Below are 27,786 nucleotides of genomic sequence, written 5' to 3'. Positions count from 1 at the left end.
TTTATTAGTATCCCACTTCTCCCGTTTGAGGACCGAGGCGGGTAACAGCAAGGAAAATTTCAAATACAAAAGTCACGGAGAATAATAATGAAACAGTCCCCGAAAACCCTACCCTTCTATCCTCCCTCCCATCAATACAAAATAATAACAATAAAAACATTTAACTGGAAGAACATCAGTTAAAACAGGTCGGCAAGAAGTGACAGCAATATGACAATAATGGGCAGTAATGAGGGAAGGATGATAGTTGCAGTCTGACGTCATCAGGAATTATAAATAAATTGTTAAGTCAACGGTTTTCAGGAATTTTTTTGGAGGGGATGTGTATTGATCAGATTTTTTACTGGTTTGTTGATTTGTGTTGCACTGCAAATATTGTTGGCCTCTCTCAATTTTCTTAGGTTTCGGAAAAAATCCACTGTAGCAGATTCTTTCACCAACTTAGTGCAGAGACACAACCTTAACCGATTAACTGAAGGTAAAAAAAAAGAGGGGGGTCTCTGTTTCTGTCCTCATTATTGATTAGTAAATATAAAACTGACCACTTTAGAAATTCAGTATTGGGTTTATTGGTTATTGTAAATATTTTGCATGGCTATCATGGGATGCCTGTGTAGAAATAGTTGATATGACTTTCTTCAGAGAAGGATTTGAAAGAATTCTGTGGCATTGTCAGTCAGGGTTGTGGCTAAAGTTTCAATTAATAACAAGTGACACGAATAAGGGTTTCATGGTAATCAAATGCAGTCAGCTAGAAGTTGGTGGAGAAATCCAAAATCTGAGTTTATGACAACACATGCCTAGAGAAAAGGAAATTACAAGGTTTGGTAGTGCATCAGACAAGAGGAGTGGGCAATAGGATTACCAGATAAAGATTGTCAGGAAAGGAAACTTCATCTATTTTTCCTGAATTACAAAGATAAGCCTTATTGAATTCAGTAGGAATTACTCCCAGGACACTGGGTATAGGATTATAGCCTTGGTGTGATGTGGTCCAGATGTCATGCTAAATGTTAGTTTAGATAGCCTTTTCCAACTAGAATCCTCAGGATTTATTCCTTGATACACGTTGACCTCAGACCAGTTATAGAACTGGATTTTTAAATAAACCATTATAAACATTAACTACAATTTAGGGCTTGGACAACTTGGCAACCTGTGGTTAATTAAAAATGGAAGCTAAAGCTTTTCCTCTCCACTTTATGGTCCCACGAGAGAAAAAGAAGGGAATGTGAAAACCCAAGCCTTGCTGCAGCATGTCCACAATAAGGAAAGAAACTGCTGTGTTGATGTGATGGACTTGCTCTGTTTGGTGATGCCATCCCTTTATTTTATTTTTTTATTTTTTTAGAGGAAATTCATGCAGAAATTTGCTATGCTGAATGCTTGCTTCAGAGGGCCGCTCTTACATTCCTCCAGGTAATATCATTGTTTCTTGAACACTTGTGCGTGCAGCCACAAAAACATAAAGATGTGTTTAATTTCATCAGGGGACTCAGCATATTATGTATGGCAGGGCTGGGAAACCTACGGCCCTCCAGGTTCTGATGAACTACCATTCCCATCATGCCTCACCACCAGCCAAGCCGAAGGACGTTTTAGCCAGGCTTGTGATGAGGGTTTGGTTGTAGCTTCTCTCTTTATGGTGACGCTGTAGCTGTAGAGGTACTATAAAGGGTGGTGCTACAACCATCACTCATGAGCCTGACTAAAACTTCCTTCAGCTTGGCTGGTGGTGAGTCATGATGGGAACGGTAGTTAATCAGAACCTGGAGGGCTGTAGTTTTCCCACCCATGATCTATAGGGAAAGCATAAAGATTTTAAGTCATTAGGAACAAGTGATAAATACGCATTGGCCTATGCCAAATCATAGTTTTCCATACTAGTAATGGAGAAGATAAACCCTAGAAACTAATCCAGTGTAAGAGGAGAGACAGAAGGCCACAGAACCTTGCAAATAACTGGGTAAGATTATGATGCAGTTCCTTTCCTAACTTTGTAATACTTGCCGGAAAGAGAGAGGAGGAAAGTCTGAAAAGGGACGGGTTATTCTTGAATTACACAACTGAATGACATGTTCAGCCTGTGTCCATGACTCCTAGATCCTTTTTGCATGTACTGCTGTCGTTAGGTGTCTGCCATCCTATATCTGTGTACTTAATTTTTGCTGCCCAAGTGCTGCTCAAACTAACGAAATGAATTTCAACAGGGAGAAATGTAGGATACTACACTTGGGCAGTAAAAATGAAATACACAGATATAGGATGAGTGACACCTAACTTGAAAGCAGAACATGCAAAAAGGATCTAAAGTCTTAGTGGACCACAGGCTGAACATGAGTCAGAAATGTGATGTGGCAGCTGAGAATGCCAATGCATTTTTAGGCTGTATTAATATCAGTATCGTGTCTAACTCAAGGGAAGTAATGGTATAATTCTGTTCTGCTTTGGTCAGACCTCACTTGGGATATTGTGTCCAGTTCTGGGCACCACAATTCAGGAAGTATGTGGACAAGCCAGGAAGTATCCAGAAAAGGGCAACCAAAATGGTGAAAGGTCTGGAAACCATGCCCTATGAGGAGTGGCTTAGGGAGCGTGGTATGTTTAGCCTAAAGAAGATAAGGTTAAGAGGTGACATGATGACCATGTTTAAATATTTGAAGAATGTCATGTTGAAGATGAACCCAGCTTGTTTTCCATTGCTCCAGAGACTAGGATAGGGAGCAATGAATTCAAACTACAGGAAAAGAGATTCTACCTAAACATTAGGAAGACTGTTCAGTAGTGGAACATGTTGCCTCGGAAGTTGGTAGAATCTCCTTCTTTGGAGATTTTTAAAGAGAGGCTGGATGACCATCTATTGGGAGTGCTTTGATTATGTATTCCTACATGCCAGGGGATTGGTCTGATGACCCTTGGAGTCTTTTCCAACTCTAGGAATCTATGATTCTACATTTGCAAAATATGCAGTTTAAGCCACCTGAATTCAGAAACCTGGGATATGCTATCCTATCAGGAATGTACTGGAAAAGCTATGATAACAGAGTAGCACCAGAATCATGGTGGTTATATACTGACCCAATGATAGCTGCTGTGTTTGCTGCTAATCATGGGTCTACCTGTGGATCTATACTGTACCGTATAAAATATTCCTAATATTATTTTTAACCTAATGTTTTTGAGGCGATACGGGTAATGAGTAGATGGAAGTACAGTGGGCTCTTGATATCCACTGGGTTTTGTTCTGGGAACCCATGATAGCAAAATCTGTGGATGCTTAAGTTCCATTATATACAGTGGCATGGTAAAATGGTGTCCCTTGCTTTTTGGAATGTATGTATTGTTTAATATTTTCAAGCTGTGGAAGGTTGAATCTGTGGATAAAGAATCCAGAGAGCAGACTGTACTGGAAGATGTCTGGCTTTTAGAGTCCATATTATCCAATGAATTTATGAGCATGAGAGAGCAAGAGCTATAATTCTTCTTAAGCAGTAATGCGTACTGCTCCGTTTATTTGCTGCCTTGAATTTTTATTTTATTTTTCATTCATGGACAAAATTAATCATGGGATTTTCACAGTTTAGTTTCCAGCATTTCATAAGTAGGTTTCCTCAACAGAGTTCATTTTTTTTGGTAACGAAATCCTAATCTTGTTTACTAGCTTCTGCCTCTGCACTATAATAATGCAAGGCTTCACTTAGGGTACTTTCACACTACCCAGTTATAGCACTATGATTCCACTTTATCAGCTTTGTGAATGTCCTCTGGAATCCTGGGGTTTGTCGTTTGGTGAGACACCTTAGCTCTCTTAGCCACCCTGTAAATCCTAGTATTCCCAGGATGTTGTTGTGGCAGTTAATAATGTAATCATAATGCGACATAATTGTTCAGCAATGTGGAAGGTCTCTTACTCAGAAGCCACCTTTATTTCTCTTTCTGTTTCTTTCTTTTTAAAATTTATTTCTAATTTTATTTATATATTTTTCAGACCAGCTTTATGACAGACTTTATGCTTATTCTGCTGTAACTTTGCTAGTTGCTCTGCTAAGTAACTTTGCAGACAAAGAAATAACTCTCAATAGTACCTTTTTGACTCTTAAGTTAATAAGAGTGATTTTCTTCACCTAATTTCTTCACCTTTTGCTGTGGAGTTTATCAGACAAGGGAAATTGGAGGTATAATCCAATGACAATCTGAACACAATCATGGGGTTTAACGTTATTGTGTGATAACCCACTGCATGCAAATTAGGGCAATGGAAAGTCAGTCCGAAGGCAAACATGTGATTTCACGTTATTGCGTGATAAACTGCCACACGCAAATTCGGGCAATGGCATGCTATTTTCGGGCAATGGGAAGCCAGTTCGAATGCAATGCACATTCACGTAATTGCGCTAAACTAACGACTTTAAGTGAATGCGTTCTGGCCCCAGTTTCTTTTCATTCGAGAAATTCCTCCCATTTGATAAACTCCTAAGAGTGGAAGATGCAGTGCACTATAAGTGTGCACTGCAGGCAGAAAAGTTATCTTATGATTCTTGACCTGCATCAACCAAAGTGGATGTTCAGATATTTAATTTTCCTCCTCTCCAATTCCAGTGCATATAACTATAAAGCTTTTAAAACATTTTCTAAAACCTTATGTACTTCTACACAACTTTGCTAAAATGTCTGTCAGGTAAGTTGGCTGTTTTAAATCAAATGCTGAATATTTCTCTTCACCTCATTTGCAGTGCTGGCTTTCCCTGTGCACTCCTCCACCCCACAATTTTGTTGGATCACTGTTTTGTAATTTAAACTCTGGGAACATTAAACCTGATCTGGAATGGGATCATGGTGGGAAGTTGGAGTTACACCGTACCTCCTGCTAGACTCCTAGTTCATATCAAGGGTCCTGTGCTTCCTCAAGAATAAAAGACCAAAAACAAGAAGGGAAAACTGCCCACTACATCTTAAATGTAATGTCTGCTTTGACAACTATAATTTATAATAAATTGTATTTTCCTTAGGATGAAAACATGATTAGCTTTGTCAAAGGCAGCATCAAGATCAGAAACAGTTATCAAATATACAGGTATGTAGTTATTTAATAGATGCCTTCTTGGAGAGGAAAACAATTTTGTTCCATTGGTATCTCAAACTTAATTGGTTTTACTTATTATATATCTCCACTTCTCATACTTCATACTGGTCAAAATTGATTTGGTCTGTTTTATTTATTTTTACTTTCCTTAAAGTATATTCTGCATTTCAGAGTAACCCCCACAAGGCAGCTTACAGCAACTAAGGAATGCAGTATCTGAAACACTAAAGGATTTTAAACATTTACCATTAAAATGGCATTGCCTAAAGCATGAAGTCAGATAAAAACGATTACTAAAAAGCTGAATTGAATAAATATTTTAAAACTGTGCACAAATGAAGTATCTATACAGACTTTGTCCAAATATGTGGGACTACAACTGGAAGGACACTGCCATGGTTCCTATGTCTTAAAGCTGCTTGTTGATGCAACTTGTGTGTGTGTGGGGTGTGTGTGTGTGTGTGTGTGAGAGAGAGAGAGAGGTGGCTTGTCACTTCCTGCATCTGAAATAAATACTACTGTATCTGGTATTCCTGGGTTCTCCCCCATCCAAGTACTAACCAGGCCTGACTCTATTTAGCTTCCAAGATCAGGTGGGATCTGATGCCTTCAGGGTATTAAGGTTGGTATCATGTCCCTGTTATATTCATAACAGTTCGGGAAAACAATAGTAATTAATTCTTGTCATGTATTAAAATTTCTAAAATTATTATTACCTTTATACCTGCAATTATATTCAAGCTTTTGATGAGATGTTTTGTATTCATAGAGAGCTGGACAGTCTGATACATTCTCCCAACTATGTTAAAGGAGAAAACCATGCACATTTTGAAGGTGGTGTAAAGCTGGGAGTCGGAGCATTTAATCTGGTATGTTATTCAGTTTCTCTAGAGAAACAGTAAGTTTTAACTGACTCTTTGAAGTTAAGTTGAGATTTGAAGTTGAAATCAGTTTTACACAATAAATTCATGGTGGAAATTCTTGCAGTGCTTCTTTATAGTAGTAATTCGATGCATTTGCAGTAACATACGAGATACATACTTCTGGATTCTCTCTCCATCAGTAGATCATCCATGCCAGGAATATGTAAGGTGGGCAGCTGCCAGTATAGACATTGGTGAAAGAAAATAGAAGTTTTAGTCCAATATCTAAAAGGGCACTGTCTTAACCTTTAATATTTTAATAGTGAGAAAATGCGAAACACAACATAGCCAAATAAAATAGGACTCATGGTGAATTGCTGCTTATTTATGTTAGAATGTATAGACATAGTCTGACATCCAAGCCTCAGAGGGAGAGAATGGGAGGCAATTTCTGATGAATTCTTAATCTCCTTCCCCCACTGCCATCCCCTTTCCTTGTATGCCATGTCTTTAGATTGTAAGCCTGAGGGCAGGGAACTATCTAATTATCATTTGTAAGTCACTCTGAGAGCATTTCTGAAAGTGGGATATAAGTACAATCAATCAATCAATCAATCATAATAAATTTTATGCAAGGCTTCCTGTACATATGACTAATCTAAGTGTTTTGATGCATACATAAGAAGCTCTCAGTTCATCAAAGAAAATGAGGAATCAAAAGAGTCATAACAGAGGCTTGTCAGACTTGATTATAATTTATTTGTTTGTCTTCTTTTTCACTTGTGAAAGTTATCTCTCAAAAGGCCAGTCCCACAGAAGCTTTAGGTTACATGATGACTTTAAAACTGCAAGTACTTGAGGAAATCACCTAACAGTCTGAAGGCAGTGAATGTCTCAAAAAATAAAAATATGAAACGAAACAACATATGTTTGAAGATGAAGCTGATCAAGTCTGCAAGATCACCAAGAGTTGCATTTACCATACTGGAACTACTCAGATTATTGTAGCATAAGAAGCTTGTTAGTAATTGAAATGTTATAACATTCCAATCTTATATTAAAGTGTATGTGTAGATTAGGAGTATGAATCATGAAGCTTCCAGGGTGTTACTTCTTTGATATTTGAGCTTCAACTCTGAAGTTATTTGTCAAATTTATTGTCTACAGAACTATAAGACCAAAGCACAGCTTTGCATGTACTGTGTTAGATTGTGAACCCATTAGCCCAATGCTCCCTACTCTATCTGGCAATTGCTCTGTGGGTTCACAGAGGTATTTTCCAGCTACCCATTATTTTTAGAGACATTAGGCATTTAGGTCTATAGTATCATAGAAGTGAAACATGATGTGCTATGAGAGACAGTTGGTGTTTTCTTCACTTTTCCTCTGTTCACTTGTAGTGCCTTTATACTTCAGGTTGGAACCTCTTAATATTTAGTGTGGGAGCGTTTCTCACTACAGTTCTTCATAACCAAATACCCACTCAGGAAACTGCTCTATCCAATGTTTGATCCATTCTGGTGAGCAAAAGTCCATGACAGTGTCATTCCCAGTCTTAGCAATATGGCTGAATTGTGACTTTTGCATTCTAGCACAGTCTCTCTCAAACTTTTTACCTTGGAGGAAATGTTGAAATAATCTACAGGTCTAAGAGAATTGCTATATAAAATTATTATATCTACAGCATCTTCAGCCCTAAAATGTTTGGTTTTTATTCAGCGTTGATCTCTCATAGAACCCTGAGCAACCTTTTGTGGAACCCTAGGGCTCCAGGGAACCCTGGTTAAACCATTCTCTAGCACAGTGATGGCAAACCTTTTAGAGGCTGAGTGCCCAAACTCAGTAGCATTTCTGCACCGGGTGTCACCAAGTGCCGGGGGCGGGGCTTCTGAGGGAAAACACGCTAGGAGAAAATAGGGGACCTGACCAAATAAAAGTTTAAAAAGTAAAAAAAAAACCCACTCATGTAAATATTAAATCCATGCTTCTCAGCCCTGCTCAAAATGGAGGACTTTTTGCACATTTAGGCTTCTCTGTCAGGGATCTGTGCTGCCACAACAAATGGCAAATCCCAGAATCTCATAGCATGGAGCCATGACAGTTAAAGTGGTGTCAAATTGGATTATTTCTACAGTGCCGTGTAGTCATGGCAGTTAAAGTGGTGTCAAACTGGATTATTTCTGCAGTGCAATGGTTTCAGCGCTGGGCTAGTATCCTAGAAGACCAGGGTTGAAATCCCAGCTCTGCCGTGGAAACCCACTGGGCAACCTTGAACAAATCACACACTCTCAGCCCAAGTGGAAGGCAATGGCAAAAAAATCCCCTCTAAACAAATCTTGCCAAGATTACCTGGTGAAGTCTGGGGACTGGGAAATGATGTGCTGGAACTGAAATCCTCGAAGGACATGCCGCCCTCCCTGTCATCTGCGGTGGAGAAGATGCAGCAGATCCGGTGCCAGAAGGGGTTGGCCTGGGGGCAGTGCAAGGGGACCCATTCATAAGGTCAGAGGGCTACTCAAAACAAGGTCAGACCTCCTCCATTTGGGGTTAAGGGGAACACCAAGAGCTACCCCTCTTCTTGGCATCCCACACAAGATGGCACCCTCCTGTTCCATGGCTACTTTAACCCCTTCTGGGCATACGAGGGGCCAATAGGGGATGGCTGAGAGTACATCCGTATTGTGAAGTTACAACAGTTTCATGCCACTTCAAACATCATGGGGCCCTGGGTTTTGCATTTCAGAAAGGGAGACCTGGGATTCTTTGCAGGCAGGCTCTAGAGCTCTCCAGCACAGACCCCTGAGTCCCTCAGCAAACTATAAGTCCTGGGGATCCAAAGGATGGAGCCGAGGGAACCAAAGTGGAACAGAAGTAGAACAGCTGCACTGGGAGGCCATGCCCCAAGGCCAGAACCTCCAACCTGGGATCCAAACCAGGGTCCCTGCTCCTGGTTGTAGAAGGGCCCCAAAGGAGAAGGCCCAGCCAGAGAGCCCCCCCCCATGACCTCCTATTCTCAAATCCACCCTCCTATCCTCAGGTGATAGGGAGGAGAGAAGGCCTGGAGTGGCTGGACATTGCTTTCCTCCTCCTTTGAGGGTGCATCCTTGGGCCAGAGCCAGGCCTGGTGGGCGGCAGCGCTATAGGCCTCCAGTGCTTCAGTCATCCTCCTGGCCCTGGCCAGTACATCCCCTTGGCAGAGGCAGATTTCTACCACCAAGGCAAGCTGGCCAACGTGGAAAGCTTCTTCCACAACGTACAGCATCTTCAGGCAGGGGACTCCCAGTGGTTGTGATGGCCCTGGTGAGCCCAGCACACATGCCTGTTGCTGGCCCTACTGCACGTGGGGGCCCAAAAGGGATTGCCCAGATGCCCTCTAAAATGGTGGCACAGCGGCACCCTTGCATGCCCTCAGAGAGACCATCATATATTCAGTCTGGCATGTGTGCCATGCATTCTACAACACAGCTCTAGCAGATGACAGAGTAGTTTGTCTCCTCAGAACAGAAGCCCCCTCCCCCTGTTCTTTCTGGTGCTGTCACTGAATGCTGGGCAGGGCTGGTATGGAAACTCTATATGCTTTGTCAGAGGATTGCATGGAGTGTAGTACTGTATAAAGAGGTAGTATGGAAAAGATGCAGCCAGAGAACATTCTCATTACCTCTGCATGATAGATACAACAGGCAGAATGTAAGGGTGAAACCTAATGAATCCAGGACCAGGTGATTCTCCCTTCCAATTTTAGTCACCTGTGTGCCCTCCAAATCTGCTCTGGAGTAATGAAGTGTCATTTGATACAGATTTTGTAAGGGTACAATGGGTTTCAAGGAAGAGTAAAAATAATGATGAGTCCTATCATGCAATTCATTGGAGTCTGTGATGGGTACTGGACATAGTTGAGAGTGATATGGACTAGTTGTAATTTCACTGATGTCATTCCTTTCCCCCCCCCTTAAGCTTTCTTCTGAGATTTAGAAGTTGAAGCATGTAGTATTCACTTCATACAGCTTCTTTGATTTCTGTTTCTATAGACATTGTCCATGCTACCAACAAGGATTGTCCGTTTACTAGAGTTTGTTGGGTTTTCTGGAAATAAGGCAAGTATTTTGATTTATCTATGCAATGTAGATGCTGAAGATTTATTATTACATATTGCTGTTACAACTGTTAATGTGTAACATGTGCATAAGTAGTAAATATTTGGGGCTGGATGTATACTTACTATGTATGGAGCTAGGAACACTCTGCCAGAGGAAATAGGGAGCGTATTTTTTTGCTGTTTCTCCCTTCCTAGTGAAAAACCTGTCTGGAAAGTTGGGGAAAGACCTGGAACAGCATGACAGGTGAAAGTAAGGACTGCATGAATGAAAGGGAATTGGCACAAATAATCTTGCACTGTTCTCCCTCCAGCAGGTACTTCTATTGGGCCTCAGTGCCTTCATAGAAGGGCATGTTTGGCTGCAACCAATAGTGCCTGGTGGTTCTGATGCCAGTGAGGCAGCAAATCTGCTCAGATTTCAGTTCTAATTTAAAGGAACTGTGCAGGGACTGAAGCATGCGTCCAAAATATACAGCGCTTCATAAATAAAGGTTAATAATAATAATAATAATAATAAATAAGTTAGTGATTTGGATAGTTCTTTTAAAGTTCAGATGACAAGCTGGAGCAGCTGACATGGGAGGCACTAGTCACCATTGGATCCCAGACTCTTTTCTACAATCCCAGACTTTTTGAGAATTTCTTTAGAATTACTCAGTGTGTTGTCTGCAATATACTAAAGGAATTCAGAGGCAAAAATGAAACATTAAGACTGCAAGGGAAAGTAGATTAAAGGAAGCTATAATAGAAGTATATAAAATAAAGCATGATGTTTACAATATATCTGGAAGAAACTTTCCCCCCTCAAATACCATCTTGGATCCTTAAAAAAGCATTCTTTACTGTTACTGAAATGACCCATTGACAACATGGCACTGCCAAAATCTCTTTAAAACCTTTTAATCTTTTACTCTGTGTGCTACCTTGGCCACCTCTTTGTGATGGCGAGTTTCATTCAATCAACTATTTTCTCTGAGGTTGGCACAATGGTCTTTTTATTCCTGGTAGTGTTTGGCTTATCGTTTCTTAAAATACCTCAAGTGACCACATGTTGAACCAAAACAACAGAAAACTTTATTGACAATTTAGTTGGTTACAGTATCTCTCTTCTGGTGAATATTCAGAGTTGATATGGTGGTTTTGTGCTTAAACAGTTACAAAGATTCCCAGTACTGTATCTGTTACTATATTTTATAAGTGGTCTCTAGGTTACAGTTTCACTTACGACTTTTCACTAGACCAGTGGTTCTCAACCTGTAGGTTGCAACCCCTTTGGGGGTCGAACAACCCTTTCACAGGGGTCGCCTAAGACCATTGGAAAACAGATATTTCTGACAGTCTTAAGAACTGAGACAAAATAATTTTATGGTTGGGGGTCAGCACAACATGAAGAACTATATTAAAGGGTCACAGCATTAGGAAGGTTGAGAACCACTGGACTAGATTCTGAGCTTTAAAAACTTTGGCCCTGTACAGACTGGAACTTGGTGCCAGCCTGTGGGCGGAGCCAGGGCACAGCGTCCTGACATTGGACGCCCTGATTCTGCCCCCAGGGAATCATGATGCTGTGCATTGTTCCAGACGGTGCATGGCATCATGGCGCGACTCCAGCGCTGCATCCACATAATGCAGTGCCAAAGGGGTGCCATACAGCCACATTGCCACAGCTATGGCACCCTTTGGAGGGTGTAAAAAGGAGCCGCTTTTTGCAGCTCCTTTTTGTGCTCTCCAGAGGCCGGATCGGGGCTGTGGTGTGAGGTTGCTACAGTCCCAATCTGGTCAGGATAGGGAAGGCCTGTATAGCCCCTTTGTTGCTACTTTAAGACCCTACTAGTCCCACCAATTCAAGTTCCACTCTCGGCCTCTTCTAAGGGCAACCTGGGTATTCCCTTTCAGCAGTGTATCCCATCCATCCTGGCTGTTAAACTGTCTCAGGGTCTAATAAACCTCTAACTCTATCTCAGAGCTCTGTCCCTCTCCAGTCCCTATCCAATTCCCTATCTAATTCACCACACTCCTCTCTTCATATTTATACATGTTCTTTGGAGTAATCTCCACCTTTTCTTGGCTAAGCACCCATTGAGGGTTGCCAGGCTCACTTTCATTGGAAGTTGCCAACACTCTAATCTGCCTTTTCTCCACTCTCATCTTGAGAAATCTCTATAAGTTCAGGCAGTAATTAGGAAGTGGCATATCATTTTCCTCAACAGGATTCAGATATCCTTGAAACGTTGCTTTCAGCATTTGTAGTCATCTAAACTTAAATAGGCTAGATTTGTGAAAGATTTATAGGGAGAAAGAAGTTTCACCTGTTTATAATAGCTCAGGAAAGTTCTGGCAATGACAAATGAAAACAAGTTTGGATCTAATATTTTCTCAGAAATCTAGAAAACTATTTTATAGACCTATGTGAATTTTTATGTGCAAACCGTGCGCTCATTCCTGAATTACTCCTATTGCACTTCATATTTTAAGCCTCTTTTAAAAACATTTTTAGAACAGGAGTGGGCAGCTTCTGAGGGCTAAATCAAACTGTTAATGTCAACCTGAGTAAACCTATTGATTCAGTGGGAGCTTGGTAAGTCTAAAATGGGTCTACTTCAGTTGGCACTAACAATTGTGGGCAGCTCTGAGGATTTAGAGTGGTGTAGGAGAGCCAGCATGGTCTAGTGGTTTGAGTTTTGGAGTAGGTCTCTTGGAGAACATTACTTTGAATTGCTGTTCTACCATGGAAGTCCACAGGGTAACACAGGGGACAGTGGTTTTTTTTTTAAAATTCAGAGATGGCCTGGGAAGCAACACGTGGCCCACATTTTGACAACTTTGTGAAGAGGAACAACCTATTTTTAACAATAGAACTATACTTTAAGATGGATAGTTGTTGGGTTTTTTAAAAGTCTGTATACAAGACTCTTATACAAGATTATCTTACATTTGAATCAGGGACTTGGTAACAACAACGTTTAAATGATCAATTTGCCAGTAGATGTCTTGTAATGCAAATCAATTTTTGTTCCAAATCAGTTATTTTTGCGTTCACAGGCAGAATGTTATTTAATCATTTAGGGCTTTCTGTATTTTTAATTAAACATTTCCTCTTTCAACGTCCTACCTTCAAAGGTGCCACAAGAGGTCCTGCATGGCAGGGGGTTGGACTGGATGGCCCTTGTGGTCTCTTCCAACTCTACGATTCTATGATTCTAAGATCTCTCTACATATTGTTTTCCAACAGTTGGTATTCAGAGATCTATAAAAGGTTATATATGGCAATCATAATTAGTATCCATTGGGAGCCTTGCCCTCATGCGTGTCTCTAATCCTCTTTTAAAGTCATTGAGGTTTATGGCAATTTTAAACCTGTAGTTTAACTGAGCATTCTGGAATGCATCCTTTTGGCTGTTTTGAATCAGCTACTGTTCAGCTTCTTTATTTGACATTCCCCCACACACTCCTCCTGTATAGTCATGGGAATTATATATGTGTGTTGTTTTGACATAATTAACAGAGATTACATGCCTGTTACAGAGAGATTGCAACATCTTGTGTCCTTTATGTGATCAATATGGTGCAGCCCTTTCTGTTTGTAAGGAAAAACATGTAATTTCTCTTGCATCCCCCCCAAAAAAACCCACTGTCTTTGTTCATCTGGTGTTTTACAAAAGAAATGACTGATAGCTGTATGCTAATTTACAATGGTACTGTTATTTCTTGTGCTAGCTGTGTAAGACAATTTGACCATGTGATGCACATGTGTATTGTGGTATTGATTTCTTGATTTCACTGCAGTGAAACAAATAAAACAACTCAAAGATGTAATTAATTTATAAGGGTTTCTCTGACTGTGATGCAGGAACATGGTCTGCAGCAGATTGAAGAAGGAGCATCAATGTGCAGCTTTAGGTCTGTGCTGTGTACTATGCTACTGCTATGCTATCATACCTTCCTGATCTTTGTGCTAGGTAGGATTCAGTTTCCTCTCTCAATGTAACTTTTCATAAATCCAGAATTGAATCAGAATAGGAAAGATTGACAAGTCTATTCATGGATTATTTATTCAAAATAGATTTGAATTCTTAGAATGTGGTTAATTTTTGAGATTTTATTTTCTTCAGGAAACACCAGATTCTATGAGATGATTACTACCGTTGATTAGTTTGCGACAAATGATTTTAAGAGACAACAGCACTGTTGGAATAAGGCTAAGCCAAGCCATTTATTAGGCAGTAAGCTATTTCCCACCCTTTAAAGTGAGGACATACAGTACTCATGACTCTGTTCAAGAGGAGAATATTGTTCTATGTTAGTAGATAGGAGTCAATACCTCTGTTCTAAAGCTACAGATTCCTTCCCCTCAGTTTATGCCTTTGTTGTTCAGAATCTAGTACAAAGGCCTAAATCCATTTAACTGTGTTGCCTTACCAAGTTCTCATTGATTTAATGGGTCTACTCTAATTGGGAAAAATAACAGATTAGGCTTTAAAATATAGCTGAAAGTTGGTAGTTATTTTTCCTACCTGTCCCTCCCTCACTCCCTTAGTGTTCCTTTTGCTGTTAAGATTCATGCCCATTTCTGTCATGGTCACCTACTGAATAGTTCCTGTGACTTCACTGATCACAGGTAAACTCATAATGTGTTGCTTTTATCAACCCTTTGCTCCCAAATTTTTAGCCCTGAGATCAGATACTGCTTCAGTATTTTCATGCTGAGGGTGCACAGACTGTACAACATGATTGGTCCAAATAGCCTTTTGAAAATGACCCTTCATAAATACTCTTTTGTTTACTGTTACACCATGTTTTTTTTAAATATAATTTTCTTCTCTTATACTCCTTTGACTAGGAAAGAGGAGAAAGACTGTTCTGACCAGCTCTTGAACAAAAGGGGTGCAACATAGGAGTTTATCACAGGGGAGGAATTTCTCTTAATTTCGAATGAAAAGAAAGTGGGTCCAGAACGCATTCACGTGAATTCGCTAGTTCAGCAAATTTATGTGAATTCGAATTGCATTCAAACTGGCTTCCCATTGCCCGAAAATAGCTTGCCATTGCCCAAAATTGTGTATGATGACCTCTCACGCAATAACGTGAAACCCCATGATTGCGTTCGGACTGACTTCCCATTGCCCGAAATTGTGTGTGGTAGTATCATGCAATAGCGTGATTGCGTTCGGATTGCCATTGGATTATACTTCCAATTTCCCTTGTCTGATAACATCCATACTTCTTCTAGTTTTACACGATTCTCCTCTTAGCCTTGACAGATCCATATTATATCTTATCTCCACTTCCCTCTGCCTTGCCATCCTCCTTGTCACATTATCTCAGCGTCACACTCTCTCAGCCTCAGAACACACTCTCTCAGCCTCCAACCCCCCTCCCAATTTCCAAACCGGTCTTACATCAGATGATTGACAGGGGAGTTTAAAGTGGTGCTGCCAGTGGGAACCACAATCATCTCAAAAAACAAACAAACAAACAAAAAACAACCTATCACACAGGATAAGGAAAAAAAACCTTTCATAATGAGAACTAGGGGTCTTTTGAAATCGCTTTCCAAACCGGGGCAGGAATGAATCATGAAGCAATTCATCCTGCCAGTGAAGACCCCATTATTCCTATTCCTATTACATTCCATCTCACTCTCACAACTATGAAAATATACCTGAGTATTTATACCTAAGATTTTATTATAACTATACTGCATCCAAAGAAATGGGTTTATATTCATGAAAGCTCATACAGATATTAAAAAAACAATTAATTTTAAAGGTGCTACACATTTCTTTTTATTTCTTTTTTCTTCCCCTTTCCTTCCTCCCTTTTTCACTGCAATGGGCTTTAAGTTTGACTAACAAGTCCCATTCATTTCAATGGATCTATTCATAGTAGGGTTAAAATTGGATTTAGCCCAAAGTAAGGGAATGGGTCATATTTCATTGGATCAGTAAGTATGTCTGTGCAGTCTTCAGAATTTTATAAAATGTGTACTTCAAGAGTAAAAAAAACCCTAATCTCCCAAATATTGGTTTTTCACATTTGCCATGAAATGGGTGAAGCTTCACGTTTCCTTGTATCACTTCAAAACAGAATGCAAAATCAAAAAGACATACAATTTTGTTTCACTTAGTATATGAACAGAGCCTAGGCTGCCTGGATTTTCTAATTATTATTATTATTTTGTCTAATAAATCTAGGGACAGGAAAAGGAAATGTTGACGAAGCAGAGAAACTTCTCAAACCTTACTTGACTCGATATCCAAAAGTAAGCTAAACTGGCCTAACTTGTAGTTATATAACATCTCACTGTAGAAAGATTATCAAACATACATTTAAATTGTTGCTAATGCTTTTTCTTGGTTTTATTCTTTGTTTAGGGAGCCATATTCCTGTTTTTTGCAGGGAGAATAGAAGCAATACGTGGCAATATAGATGGAGTAAGTAATTTTCTCATGCTATCTTTTGGCTTTATGATCAGATTTCTATCTGTCTGACATGTTCTGTAAAAAAGGAAGGAAGGAAGGAAGGCCAGAGGTTTGATGGGGGAGGGTTCTAGTTTGTTTTTGTTTCATTTTGGGTGCCCAGAAATTTCTCTTTTCTAAAATGTCTGAACCTACAAACCAGAGCCAGAGGCAGTGGCTCTGAGAGTGACTCTGCCAGTTTCTCTCTCCTGCTTCTCTTTGGGAACCTTTGCAAAGCGCCAAGTTTAGGAACCTTGTTCTTTGACTTTCACTCTGCTGTGTTGGCTGAAATTAGAGAAGCAGGCTAAAGAAGGGGCAAAAGCAGCCTCCATTTTGCCTACAGAGGTGGAGTGTAAGGTATCCTGAGATGGAGGCATTTTGAGTTTTGCTGCCCAAACTCAGGACCACCCTTCATGTAAAGACCTACCTGTCACCAAGTCTGGTATCTGTTCTGGGCATAATGACAACCTTTTTATTAACTTTGGCATTTTAAATAATTTTGAAACCTCTGGTTATAGTTTTTATGTTGTTACTGCTTATACAATGGATGCATGTTGTTTGTATTGTTTGGATTCATATGTAAGCCACTGTGGAATCTCTCTGGACTGAAACAAATAGGTTAATATAGGTCTCAAACAGATGGACCAAAAGAAGTGGTTTCAGGCCACTTTGGTGGAGTGGCGTTTAAATTATTGATGCCCCGAAAACACCCAGAAAGTGCACCACAGCCATGCTAATGGGCAGAAAGCTGGACTAAAAAGAAGCTGAAAGAAACCACTCCTTCCCGAAATGTGTACACGTTTGACCCTGCATGTAAATGCCCCAAAACAAGACTGGTCCCAAAGGAGCCCTCCTTCATAACCCTAACCCCAAAGCGGCATATAGATGCATCAGAGCAAGTGTGCATTTAAAAAGGTCAGAGCCAGTGATTGAGGTGGTCATGCAAAAAAGGGAAAGTGTGACACCTCCAGTGGCTATAGGTACAACATACACAAACAAGACAGTCCAAGTGGGGCCATGGGGTAAAGGAGGGTGAAAGGGGCATGTAGGGGAGGCGGGATTGTGCATTGCCAATGTTTTATTTGGCATACCTCTGCTCTGATGCCCAGTGGAGGGTCGCAGGTGCTACTGTGTACATGATCAAAGGGGGCAGCCATCCAGTGGGATGGCATCTAGGCAAGAGGCAGTCACTGGTGGTGTGTTCCTGCAACAATGGTGGGGGCAAAAGTAAAAAACACAACTCAGCAGTGCAGCTTGAGGCCACCCCGTGCGGTTGTGACATGCGTGTGTGGGCCGCCTTCGGAGTGGCCAGTGCAGCTTGGAAGCAGCAGCTTCAGACTGTACTTTCCTGCCTGTCTGCTTGACCCATAAGCACCTAAAATGAATAAATGGAACAGAGGCTATATACCTCTGATGATTAGAAAGTGGATACAATGAATATTACAAACATTTAAAATTATGTGCGTAAATTGTCAGTTGGTTCCAGAACAAATAAATAATAAATAAAGTTTTTATTTCTATCCCGCTCCTTCCCAAGATCAGGGCGGCTTACAACATATATTTAAAACAGAATAAATACAATTAAAAAAAACATAAAACAGCTAAATACAATAAAAAAACATGCTAAAAGCCCCATTAGCCCAACTTCTTGGCCACGAAAGAGGAAGGAGGCCCACAGGATTTTATTCGGGGAATGCATGTTGGAACAGAAAGGTTTTTAAATCCTTTCTGAATTGGACCAGGGAGGTTGATGAGCGGAGCTCGGTGGGCAGCGTGTTCCAAAGGGCCGGGGCGGCGATGGAGAATGTCCTCTTCATGGTGGAGGAAAGCCTGGCCCCAGGCACCTTCAGTAATTGCTGCCCAGATGTTCTGAGGGTGCGGGACGGAATATACGGGGAGAGGCGGTCCTTCAGGAATCCTGGGCCTAAGCCATTTAGGGCTTTATAGGTAACAACCAACGCCTTATATTGAGCCCGGAAGCGGATGGGCAGCCAATGAAGATCTTTCAGCACAGGTGTTATATGGCTGGCCCTGGAAACGCCAGTGACCAGCCTGGCTGCCATGTTCTGCACCATTTGAAGCTTCCGGGTTTGGTATAAGGGTTGCCCCATGTAGAGTACGTTGCAGAAATCCAGTCTCGAGGTTACCAGAGCATGTACAACAGTTTCTAGGTCCCTCTATTAGGGTCAGTGGTGGACTAGGACTTGGGCAATCCAGGTTCAAATTCCCATGAGGTTCACTGGCAGACTTTTTCCTCAGCTTTAACTGCCTCGTGGTTGCTGTAGAGATAAAGTGCTAAATCTCATGTTCTACTAGTAAGTATCCTTTCATACCTACCTAAAACCTGCTCTAGAAAGTTTTCAAGCTTTCTGGCACAGATATTGAAGTGAATTGGACTCCTCTCAGTTCCACTGATAGAAGGAATTCAGTCAACAAAATGGCTCCTTTGGATCTCCACTCCCCATGCTCCTCAGAGTATATCAATCTTAAATTAGCTCATATGTATGGCTCCTTGCCTTTAAATATTTTTATTGATAGATGACACATATTATGTGAGACAGCCACTGACTGCTGAGTCATAAGCATACAGCATGTTACAGGGTTGCTACAGGATTGGATCATGCTATGTGGCACTGAATGATGACTCACAGCCAATACTCTATATAGGTGGACCAGGAGACTGGTTACATATTCTGTTGCCAGTTGTGAGTTAAGAGTTATTGTTGGAGCAGCAGGTTGTTGCTGTGAGCCAGAGTGGATCAGTTTGGAGCTGGAGAGCAGATGTTGGAATTGACTGAAAGTCAGAGAGAGTGTGTATATATGTACTCTAGAATATTGTACACTTTGCAACCTGAAGATAAAAGGCTCCAGACCTTTGGATGAATCAATTGTGTGTGAAGGGTTTTTAAGTGTGAAAAGTGCACTGCCAATTCCAATAGCTATGGGTTTTTGTTTTTGTATTCTGCTATATATATCATTTGGGCTGTATCTGGGTAGGGTTGCCATAAGTGAGGACTTCCAAACCGGGACAAATGCAGGACAACATTTTCAAATGTAGGACACATTTTTAAAAATGGAGGACACGCAAAAAAATTGAGGCTTTTTTAGACATGTTAATATAAATGCATGTTTCTTAGGCATGATCAGAATGGAGGACATTTTGACATTATTCGTAGACAGATCACAGAAATGTACTTCCCTTTCTGGCCACCCCCCTCTCCCCATTCCAAACAGCACATTTGAGCATTGAACATGGCTTTATTTTAACATTGCCTCTTGCATATTTCAGAGGCTTATTCCACAACCAAACCCTTTGGTCAAGGGACTTTGGTTTTTCTTCATTTTGACTTGTTTTGTCTGTATTCCACCTCACTAAATAAAGGAGACATGAAATGGAGTTAATGGGTACAAGTTGTTAAACAAAAAAGTCTTGTGAGACTCTGTAGGCAAGAGGTGCACCATGTTAAGAACTGCATTAAGCACACTTAGGCTGCTGCCACACTGCTTTCACTCTCATCACTCCATCCTATGGAATCCTGGGATTTGTAGTTTGTTGTGGTGCCAAGGCTGGGCTTTGAAATCTCAGGCATAAGAGAGGCAAAAGGCTTGGGCTGCATCTACACTGGAGAAATAATCTGGTTTGAGACCACTTTAACTGTCTTGGCTGAATGCTATGGAATTCTGGGAATGGTGATTTGTTCCAGCACCACAGCAGAATGGCAGTTAACCCCTGGAAAGCTCTCTGACCAAGGTGACCAATGCCCTCATCCCAAAATGTAGGGCACCCAAGCAAAAAAATGTAGGACATGGCCAAAAATAAAAGCTAAAAAAAACCCATGTAATTATAAATCCATGCTTCTTAGCCATGATCCAAATGGAGGACATGTCCTGGAAAAGGAGGAGGATGCCTGGTCACCTTGTCTCTGGTCCAAAATACACTGCAGAAATAAAACAATGCTAGACTGAAATGCCCAGAGTTCCTCACCAAAGCTGCATCCACACTGAGGAAATAATCCAGTTTGAGAGTGACTTAACTGTCCTGGGTTAGTGCTGGGGAATGCTGGGAATTGTAGTACATTGTGGCCCCAGAGCTATCTCTGACAGGGAGTCGCATAACCCTCCAAACGTAGTTGAACTGCAGTGCCCAGAATTCCTCCCCAGGTGCATCCACACTGAGGAAATGGTCCAGTTTGAGACTGCTCAGTGCTGGGGAATCCTGGGAATTGTAGTCTATTGTGGCCTCAGAGCCATCACTGACAGAGGAGTCTCAATGTCTCCCAAACACTAGCATTCCCAGGATTATTATTACTGCAGTGTGTGAGAGAGATATAAAAGCTAGGGACTGGATTCATTTGGAGGATCTCTGTCTCCAAAACACACTGCTTGGACTGCCAGGGCTCAGTGCTATGGAATCCTGGGAATTGTAGTTTATTGTGGCACCAGAGCTCTCTGACAGAGAAGGCCAAATGCCTCACAGACACCAGACTTCCAGAGCATTGAGCTTTGGCAGTTAAAGGGGTTTCAAAGTGCAGGGGGTGGAGAAAAGCCAGGGAGAGTGAACGAGAAGCTCATCTTGGCTGTGACTACTCTGAGAGGAGGAGGAGGAGGAGGAGGAGGAGGAAGAGGAGGAGGAGGAGGAGGAGGGAGGGAGCCAAGGGAAGTGGCCAGGACCATCAGCCTCCTCTCTTCCACTGAAGACTGCTGGCAAGAGGCTCTGCCCCCAGGCAACGCCTCCTCTGTGGACCATTCAGCTTCCTTTTGTCAAAAGAGCTCTGGTGCCACAAGAAACTACAATTCCCAGAATCCCATAGCACTGAGCCATGGATGTTTAAGGGGGGGTCAAACTATTTCTGCAGCCTTTTGCTACCCCAAAGCCTTCTATTATTTACCAGCAACTTGCAAGGCAAAATCTCTTCCTTCACCAAGCCATTGAAAACCAACCCAAATGGAGGGCTGACTGCTTCTTTCCCATTGGTCAGCTTCGGGAGAAATTTGCATATTACAAGGAAAGGTGTTTAGGGCCTCAAAAACGATCCTGTGATAAAGAATTACAACAATACTGAGTGGTAGACATTGAAAAGATGAGGCATTTAGACTCCCAGGGAAACAGGAACCATTTATGGCCTTTTTTTTCTTTTCTCACTGTAACCTAGAAGGTCAGGCCTTTTGCAAGACATATATACCAAGTGGGCTGGCAATAGCTCTGAGTGGCAGATGTCTTGAAGCCCTGCTCTCTAGGCTAAGCCAGGCAGGGAGGCGGGGAGGGTGGCACACAGCCATGGGGAGGGGTGGGGCTGCCTCCAGGGCCTCGCTGGGGGGGAGGTCCTGGGGGAGGGGCTAAACCGGGGTGGGACCATGTGGCCCTGCCCCAAACTGGGAAAGTCCCACCCCCAGGCGGGATATGGCAACCCTACATCTGGGTGATTCCCCCCCCCAGACTGTACCAGGAGTTTAGGCCTTTATCCCACCTATATAGGCCGCCTCTCCTCGTCCTTCCTCTCCTATTTCCTGAACAATAAGCTCAGGACCACATTTGTGCTTATGGAACGTGATTGGTGCTGTGTACTACTCACAGTTCCTCTTTCCATGGAGACAGAAAATGTAAATTATCCTAGTACAGTGGTACCTCGGGTTACGAAATTAATTCGTTCCGCGGCTAATTTCGTAACCCGAAAAACCTTCGTAACCTGAATTGCCATAGGCGCTAATGGAAAAAAATAGCTCTCTGCTGCCCTCCGGTGGCGAAATAGCGCCGAGGTTTTTTCGTAACCCGAAAAAACCTTCGTAAGCCGAAACAATAAATCCCTATGGGATTTTTTCGTATCCCGAAAAATTCGTAAGCTGGGTAATTCGTATCCCGGGGTACCACTGTATATCAGTCATAAATTAACTCATATGCATGGCTTCTGGACCTCCTGTTGTCATCTTTGCTTAACATTTGGAAAATATATTTGAAAAATGTTTGGAAAATGTAGATTTGAAAAGTACACTCCATTTGGAAAGTATGTTTTTTGTTTTGTTTTTTGGGGCTTTCTCAGGCCATCAGTAGGTTTGAGGAATGCTGTGGAGCCCAGCAACATTGGAAGCAGTTTCATCACATGTGCTATTGGGAGCTGATGTGGTGTTTCACATATAGACGTCAGTGGATGATGGCATACTTCTATGCAGATCTGCTCAGCAAAGAGAATACCTGGTCAAAGGTAAATAAGAGTAGATGTGTTGAGTGGCATATTTTATAAGAAAAGAAAATCTTACAGCCTGGCTTCATTGGGATACAGTGAGGAATTACAAATAGTCTTTCCAGATGGTTTTTAAACTACTATTGAAAACCTGTTGAAGTTAAAAGTAAAACAGTGCCATTCCTGCACATATAACAAATATAGGATCTATTTAGGATAAATGCTAATTAGTGTCCCAAAACCTTCACCAGAGAATAGCTTCTTATCCTGTAAACAAGGACACATAGTTTGCAATTCCTAGGAACCTTTGGGTCAGAGGGACCTAGATTACAGGTCAAGGTAAGTACTAAGGAAATATATATGCATTGCAATTAATCTATTCCCCCTCCCCCAGAGGTAATCAGAGATGCATATCTTAGCAATCAAACTTACAAATTAAGACCATCTTTATCTTACAGTGACTAATCACACAACAAAGAACAGTATATACAAGATGTATAGGTGAGGGAAGTCACATATTATGACAGACAAATACATATTTCACCACCTGAGGGAGCACTTCTTCTGATAATGTGCTCAGTGTACAGATCTTTACTTTTTCATTAGACGTACGTATTCCCCTTTACATTTCTCTGTGACAAACTAAAAATGCTTGTGATCATGTCTACATTTCTAAAAGTGTCATCAACTTCATGTGTACATCTTCATTTTTTTCTGATAATGCAATTATGTGTTCAGTTTCCTGTGTAGGAATCCTCCTTCATAGATAGTAAAATGAGGAGCGGTACAAACCTCCCAAAAAGGGAGGCCTGCCAGTGCCTTTCGCCCCCCTGCAGGGAAGCCACAGCCGCCAATGGCGCACTCATGATGTCACAAGCACAGCACAACGTGCGGACGCTATACATCCATCATAGAACAATGACAGCGCCTGTATACATGGGGTGCTGCCATTTACGATGCTGCGCTGTACTAGGATTAGGGATCGTGCGGTTGCTGTGCGGTCCCTTAACCCTAGTATGCCGCCAGCACGGCTCATTTGGCGCATCTGTACCGCACCTGAATTACCTAGAAAAAAGGTTTATGTACATAATATTTAAAAATTGTATGTGCTTAGCCTTCAATGATCATTCTGTTGTTATACCTCTCTGGCTAAAAGTCTCTTTTACTAAACTTACTGTGATACGCTTTTAGTCCAGTGAGAAATAAGACTAAATATCCCACAGAAACCTAAGTGTTAATATATATACAAATGGAATTGCTGACCATGAAGGTAGGCTTCCTGGTTTTCTTTTGTTTTGAACCATGTTATTGTCTCCATTCTGAAGTGGCTTGAGCAGTTTTCTTGAAACCAAGTATGCTGTAGCTTCTGTTAAGAACTTGGGCCAAACAGTGTAGGAGACTTGGTATTTTATACTTGGTTATAGGGTTTTTGCTATTTTTAGAGGTTTTCTACTGCATAGTTAATTAAATTGCACATTAATAAAACAATAATGAATTACAAAATAATAGAAATGATACTGAGAGACCCATCCCAGTATGTTTTTCCACAGAGGAGGGTATACTTTTCAAAGCCATCAATCAACATTGTTTTGATTTATGATTACAGTGAATTTGATCCAAGTCTCTTAAAATTTGTTACTAGCCCAAGGATGCCTTAGTACCCATTTTCCCATTAATGCTACTGTCCACATGCTAGCCTTCCAATGGAAAAAAATGGTTGTTGATCACCTGAGAACCAACACGGTTTGAGTGTTCAACTAGGACTGTGAGAGACAAGGGTTCAAATCACTGCTTGGCCATGGAAACTGAGTGACCTTGGACAGGTCAAGTTCTCTCAGCCTCAGATGAATGGCAAGCCCCCTTTGAACAAATCCTGCCAAGAAAACCCCATGATATGTTCAACTCACTGTAAGATAGAAGTGACTTGAAGGCACACAACAGCAATTGGTCAGATTTCCATTGTTTTTCAGTTTCCATTCTTGCAATTATCTAGCAAAAACATAATCAAGTCTTTGTTCCTCAAGAGTGTAACCTTAGTAAATAGACAACAAAAAAAATTCCTAATATCATGAAAATTCTGATTTTCTTAAATAAACTCAATTTTTGTGTTTAATTACATACTTTCTTGGGGAACTTTGTTACTATTGCGTTATGGGGTGAGGTGTCACCAGTATGCAGATGACACCAAACGCTATCTCCTTTCCATCTGATTCCAAGGAAGCTGTCTCTGTACTGAACCAGTGTCTGTGGTCAGTAATGGACTGGATGAGGGCAAACAAATTGAAACGTAATTCAGACGAGACAGAGGTGCTCCTGGGCAGTCCTAAGGCAGATCAGAGAGTAGGGACATTGCCTGAGCTGGATGGGGTTACACTACCCCTGAAATCTCAGGCTTGCAGCTTGGACTCCACTCTTGAGTCTGAATACTCAAGAGGTTTCAGCAGTGGCCAGGAGTGCATTTGCAGAGTTAAAACTTGTGCACCAGCTGCACCCATTCCTTGAGACATCAGATCTGGCTACAGTGACACATGCCTTGATTACATCCTGTTTGGACTACTGCAATGCACTCTACGTGGGGCTGCCTTGGGAAACTGTTCGGAAACTTCAAGCATGTGCAAAACTCCCTTGCTGAAACAGCTTCACTGGCTACTGGTTTGTTTCCGGACACAGTTCAAAGTACTGGTTATGATTTATAAAGACCTACATGGCTTAGGTCCAGATTATTTGAAAGACTGTGGCGGGTTACAAACCGCCACTTGGGACGTCCTCAGGACGTCCCAGTTTAAAAAAGGGGCGTCTCTTCCAGACGCCCCTATTCCTGTTACGGACTCTGTCCGTAACAAATGGCAGCGGCCGTTCCACACAGCTGCTGCCATCTTGACGTAACAGACGCTGTGCGTCCACACATCGCGCGGCGCTAATGACGTTGCGAGTGCGCCATTGGCGCCTCGCAGCGTCATGAGCGTGCCGCCAGAAGAAGTTCCATTTTGGAGCTTCTTTTTTGCTCCGTAAGGGAGCCCACGCGGTTTGGCTGCGGCGGCTCCCTCACGGAGCAAACAGCAGCGCCGGGAGACCGCCGCAAAGCGGCGGTTTGTAACGCTTCTGTATCTCCCCATACAAACCTGCTAGAGCCCTAAGATCTTCCAGGGAAGGCTTTGTTTTGGTCCCTCCATCATCACAGTCTCACCTGGTGAGGACACGAGAGAGAACTTTCTGAGTGGCTGCTCCTGCCCTCTGGAATGCCCTTCCACAAGAAGCAAGGCTGGCCCCCTCCTTACTTGCTTTTCATCAGCAGACAAAAATGGCTCTGTTCAGGCAGGCTTTTAATGTGATTTTATTGTGGTTTTAATGTTTGTAATTTTATATTGTTTTTATCTGATGTTTTAATTGTTTTATTGCAATATGTTTTTAGAATTGTTATTGTGAGCCGCCTTGGGTCTTTTAACAGAGACAGGTGGAATAGAAAATACATACATACATACATACCTGATTTCAGTACTTAGGAAATATTGCAGTTCTCGGTAGGAGTGATCAAAGGACATCTGGTAGGAGTACAAATGGCTGTAGTCATAAGAGTTGATGCACTTTTCCTCTTGGGGTCAGATATCTGCTTCTGACTTCATTTGCTTGAAACCTGGCACCAGACAGCTCTTCTGGGACAGCGTCTGTCTTCTAATCTATTGTGATGAAGTTGACCTTTTGGATACATTTTTTTCTGTTGAACTATAAACTTATGTATCTGTATGCCAGTAGCTATTGGATAGAACTTGCATTATATAATATTATATCTCTCATGCTTTAGTTTTACTTCTCTTGGGAAGTTGCAATATTCTAGTGCAAGAATCTGTTTTTTGTTATGTCACTAAACCTATTATGTTTATTTAAAATTACTTTTTAAACTGTCATTAAGCGTGAAATCCTGCTGGGATACTGCAACCAGACACAAGGTTGTGTCTCTTCATTATTTCAGTATGCTGATCTGTAGACTGAAGATGACTTAGAATATTATTTTAAGTAGAATCATAGAATCATAGAGTTGGAAGAGACCACAGGGGCCATCCAGTCTAACCCCCTGCCATGCAGGAAATCACAATCAAAGCATCCCCAACAGATGGCCATCCAGCCTCTGCTTAAAGACCTCTAAGGAAGGAGACTCTATCACCCTCCAAGGGAGTGCATTCCACTGTCGAACAGCCCTTACTGTCAGGAAGTTCCTCCTAATGTTGAGGTGGAATCTCTTTTCCTGCAGTTTGCATCCATTGCTTCGGGTCCTAGTCTCTGGAGCAGCAGAAAACAAGCTTGCTCCCTCCTCAATATGACATCCCTTCAAATATTTGAACAGGGCTATCATATCACCTCTTAATCTTCTCTTCTCCAGGCTAAACATCCCCAGCTCCCTAAGTCGTTCCTCGTAGGGCATGGTTTCCAGACCTTTCACCATTTTAGTCGCCCTCCTTTGGACACGCTCCAGTTTCTCAATGTCCTTTTTGAATTGTGGTGCCCAGAACTGGACACAATGGGCTTGTTCGAGTTCAGCGTGCTTCCATTTGGACTTCGCAACGCTCCAGCGACCTTCCAAAGGCTAGTCGACTCCATGTAAAGATTCTTAATCATGTGTCTTTTTTACCTTAGGCTACCTATATATACATGAAAGCAGCTTACCTCAGTATGTTTGGGCCAGAGGATTCTAAACCTTTTGGGGATGATGAAGTTGCACTATTTAGGTAAGACTACTGAAGTCCAGGCTTTCCTTTGTGTTGGCCATTCAGAATGCAAGAAGATAGCACCAAAGGACAATTGCCTTAAGAAATATGGATGCAGTGTGTGCATTTAGCACTTCCTTGGAATTGCCCTGCCTGTTGACATTAAGCCAAGATGAGGAATGTGTACCCCTTCAAATCCGGCTGAACACCAAGTCCTGTCAACCCTGGTCAGCATGACTAATAAGGGATGCAATCTAAGTATACCTGAACCACATTTTGTATTTATATTTCTTTCTTAGTGATTCATTGGGTTAGAGTTAATCCATGGAATAGGGTAGGTTAAGAGATAGACATTTCCCAAGTGAGTTTCATGAGTAAGCAAGTAGGGTATTATTATACAATGC

At 41.6% G+C, this 27,786-nt stretch overlaps 1 protein-coding gene across 4 annotated transcripts in view; it reads left to right on the top strand.

Annotated features, from left to right (window-relative positions):
• Positions 1–27,786, top strand: part of TTC39A (tetratricopeptide repeat domain 39A) — a 56,376-nt gene that overhangs the window by 8,661 nt on the left and 19,929 nt on the right. For 3 of the 4 annotated variants that reach the window (XM_042461312.1, XM_042461311.1, XM_042461310.1), the window contains exons 3-12: positions 402–478; positions 1,352–1,419; positions 5,010–5,074; positions 5,853–5,952; positions 9,975–10,040; positions 13,893–14,001; positions 16,237–16,304; positions 16,417–16,476; positions 22,539–22,700; positions 27,312–27,403. In XM_042461312.1, coding sequence (XP_042317246.1) covers positions 402–478; positions 1,352–1,419; positions 5,010–5,074; positions 5,853–5,952; positions 9,975–10,040; positions 13,893–14,001; positions 16,237–16,304; positions 16,417–16,476; positions 22,539–22,700; positions 27,312–27,403 — 867 coding nt within the window. Of the gene's footprint in view, positions 1–401; positions 479–1,351; positions 1,420–5,009; positions 5,075–5,852; positions 5,953–9,974; positions 10,041–13,892; positions 14,002–16,236; positions 16,305–16,416; positions 16,477–21,939; positions 22,102–22,538; positions 22,701–27,311; positions 27,404–27,786 lie in introns of those variants that run through there. The other variant, XM_042461313.1, reaches the window with a different exon arrangement.

The sequence above is a fragment of the Sceloporus undulatus genome, chromosome 4 (assembly GCF_019175285.1).
Source record: "Sceloporus undulatus isolate JIND9_A2432 ecotype Alabama chromosome 4, SceUnd_v1.1, whole genome shotgun sequence".
In the NCBI taxonomy this organism is placed as follows: Eukaryota; Metazoa; Chordata; class Lepidosauria; order Squamata; family Phrynosomatidae; genus Sceloporus; species Sceloporus undulatus.
The sequence above is the reverse complement of the archived record's forward strand: the minus strand, read 5'-3'. Positions and strand labels throughout refer to the sequence as shown.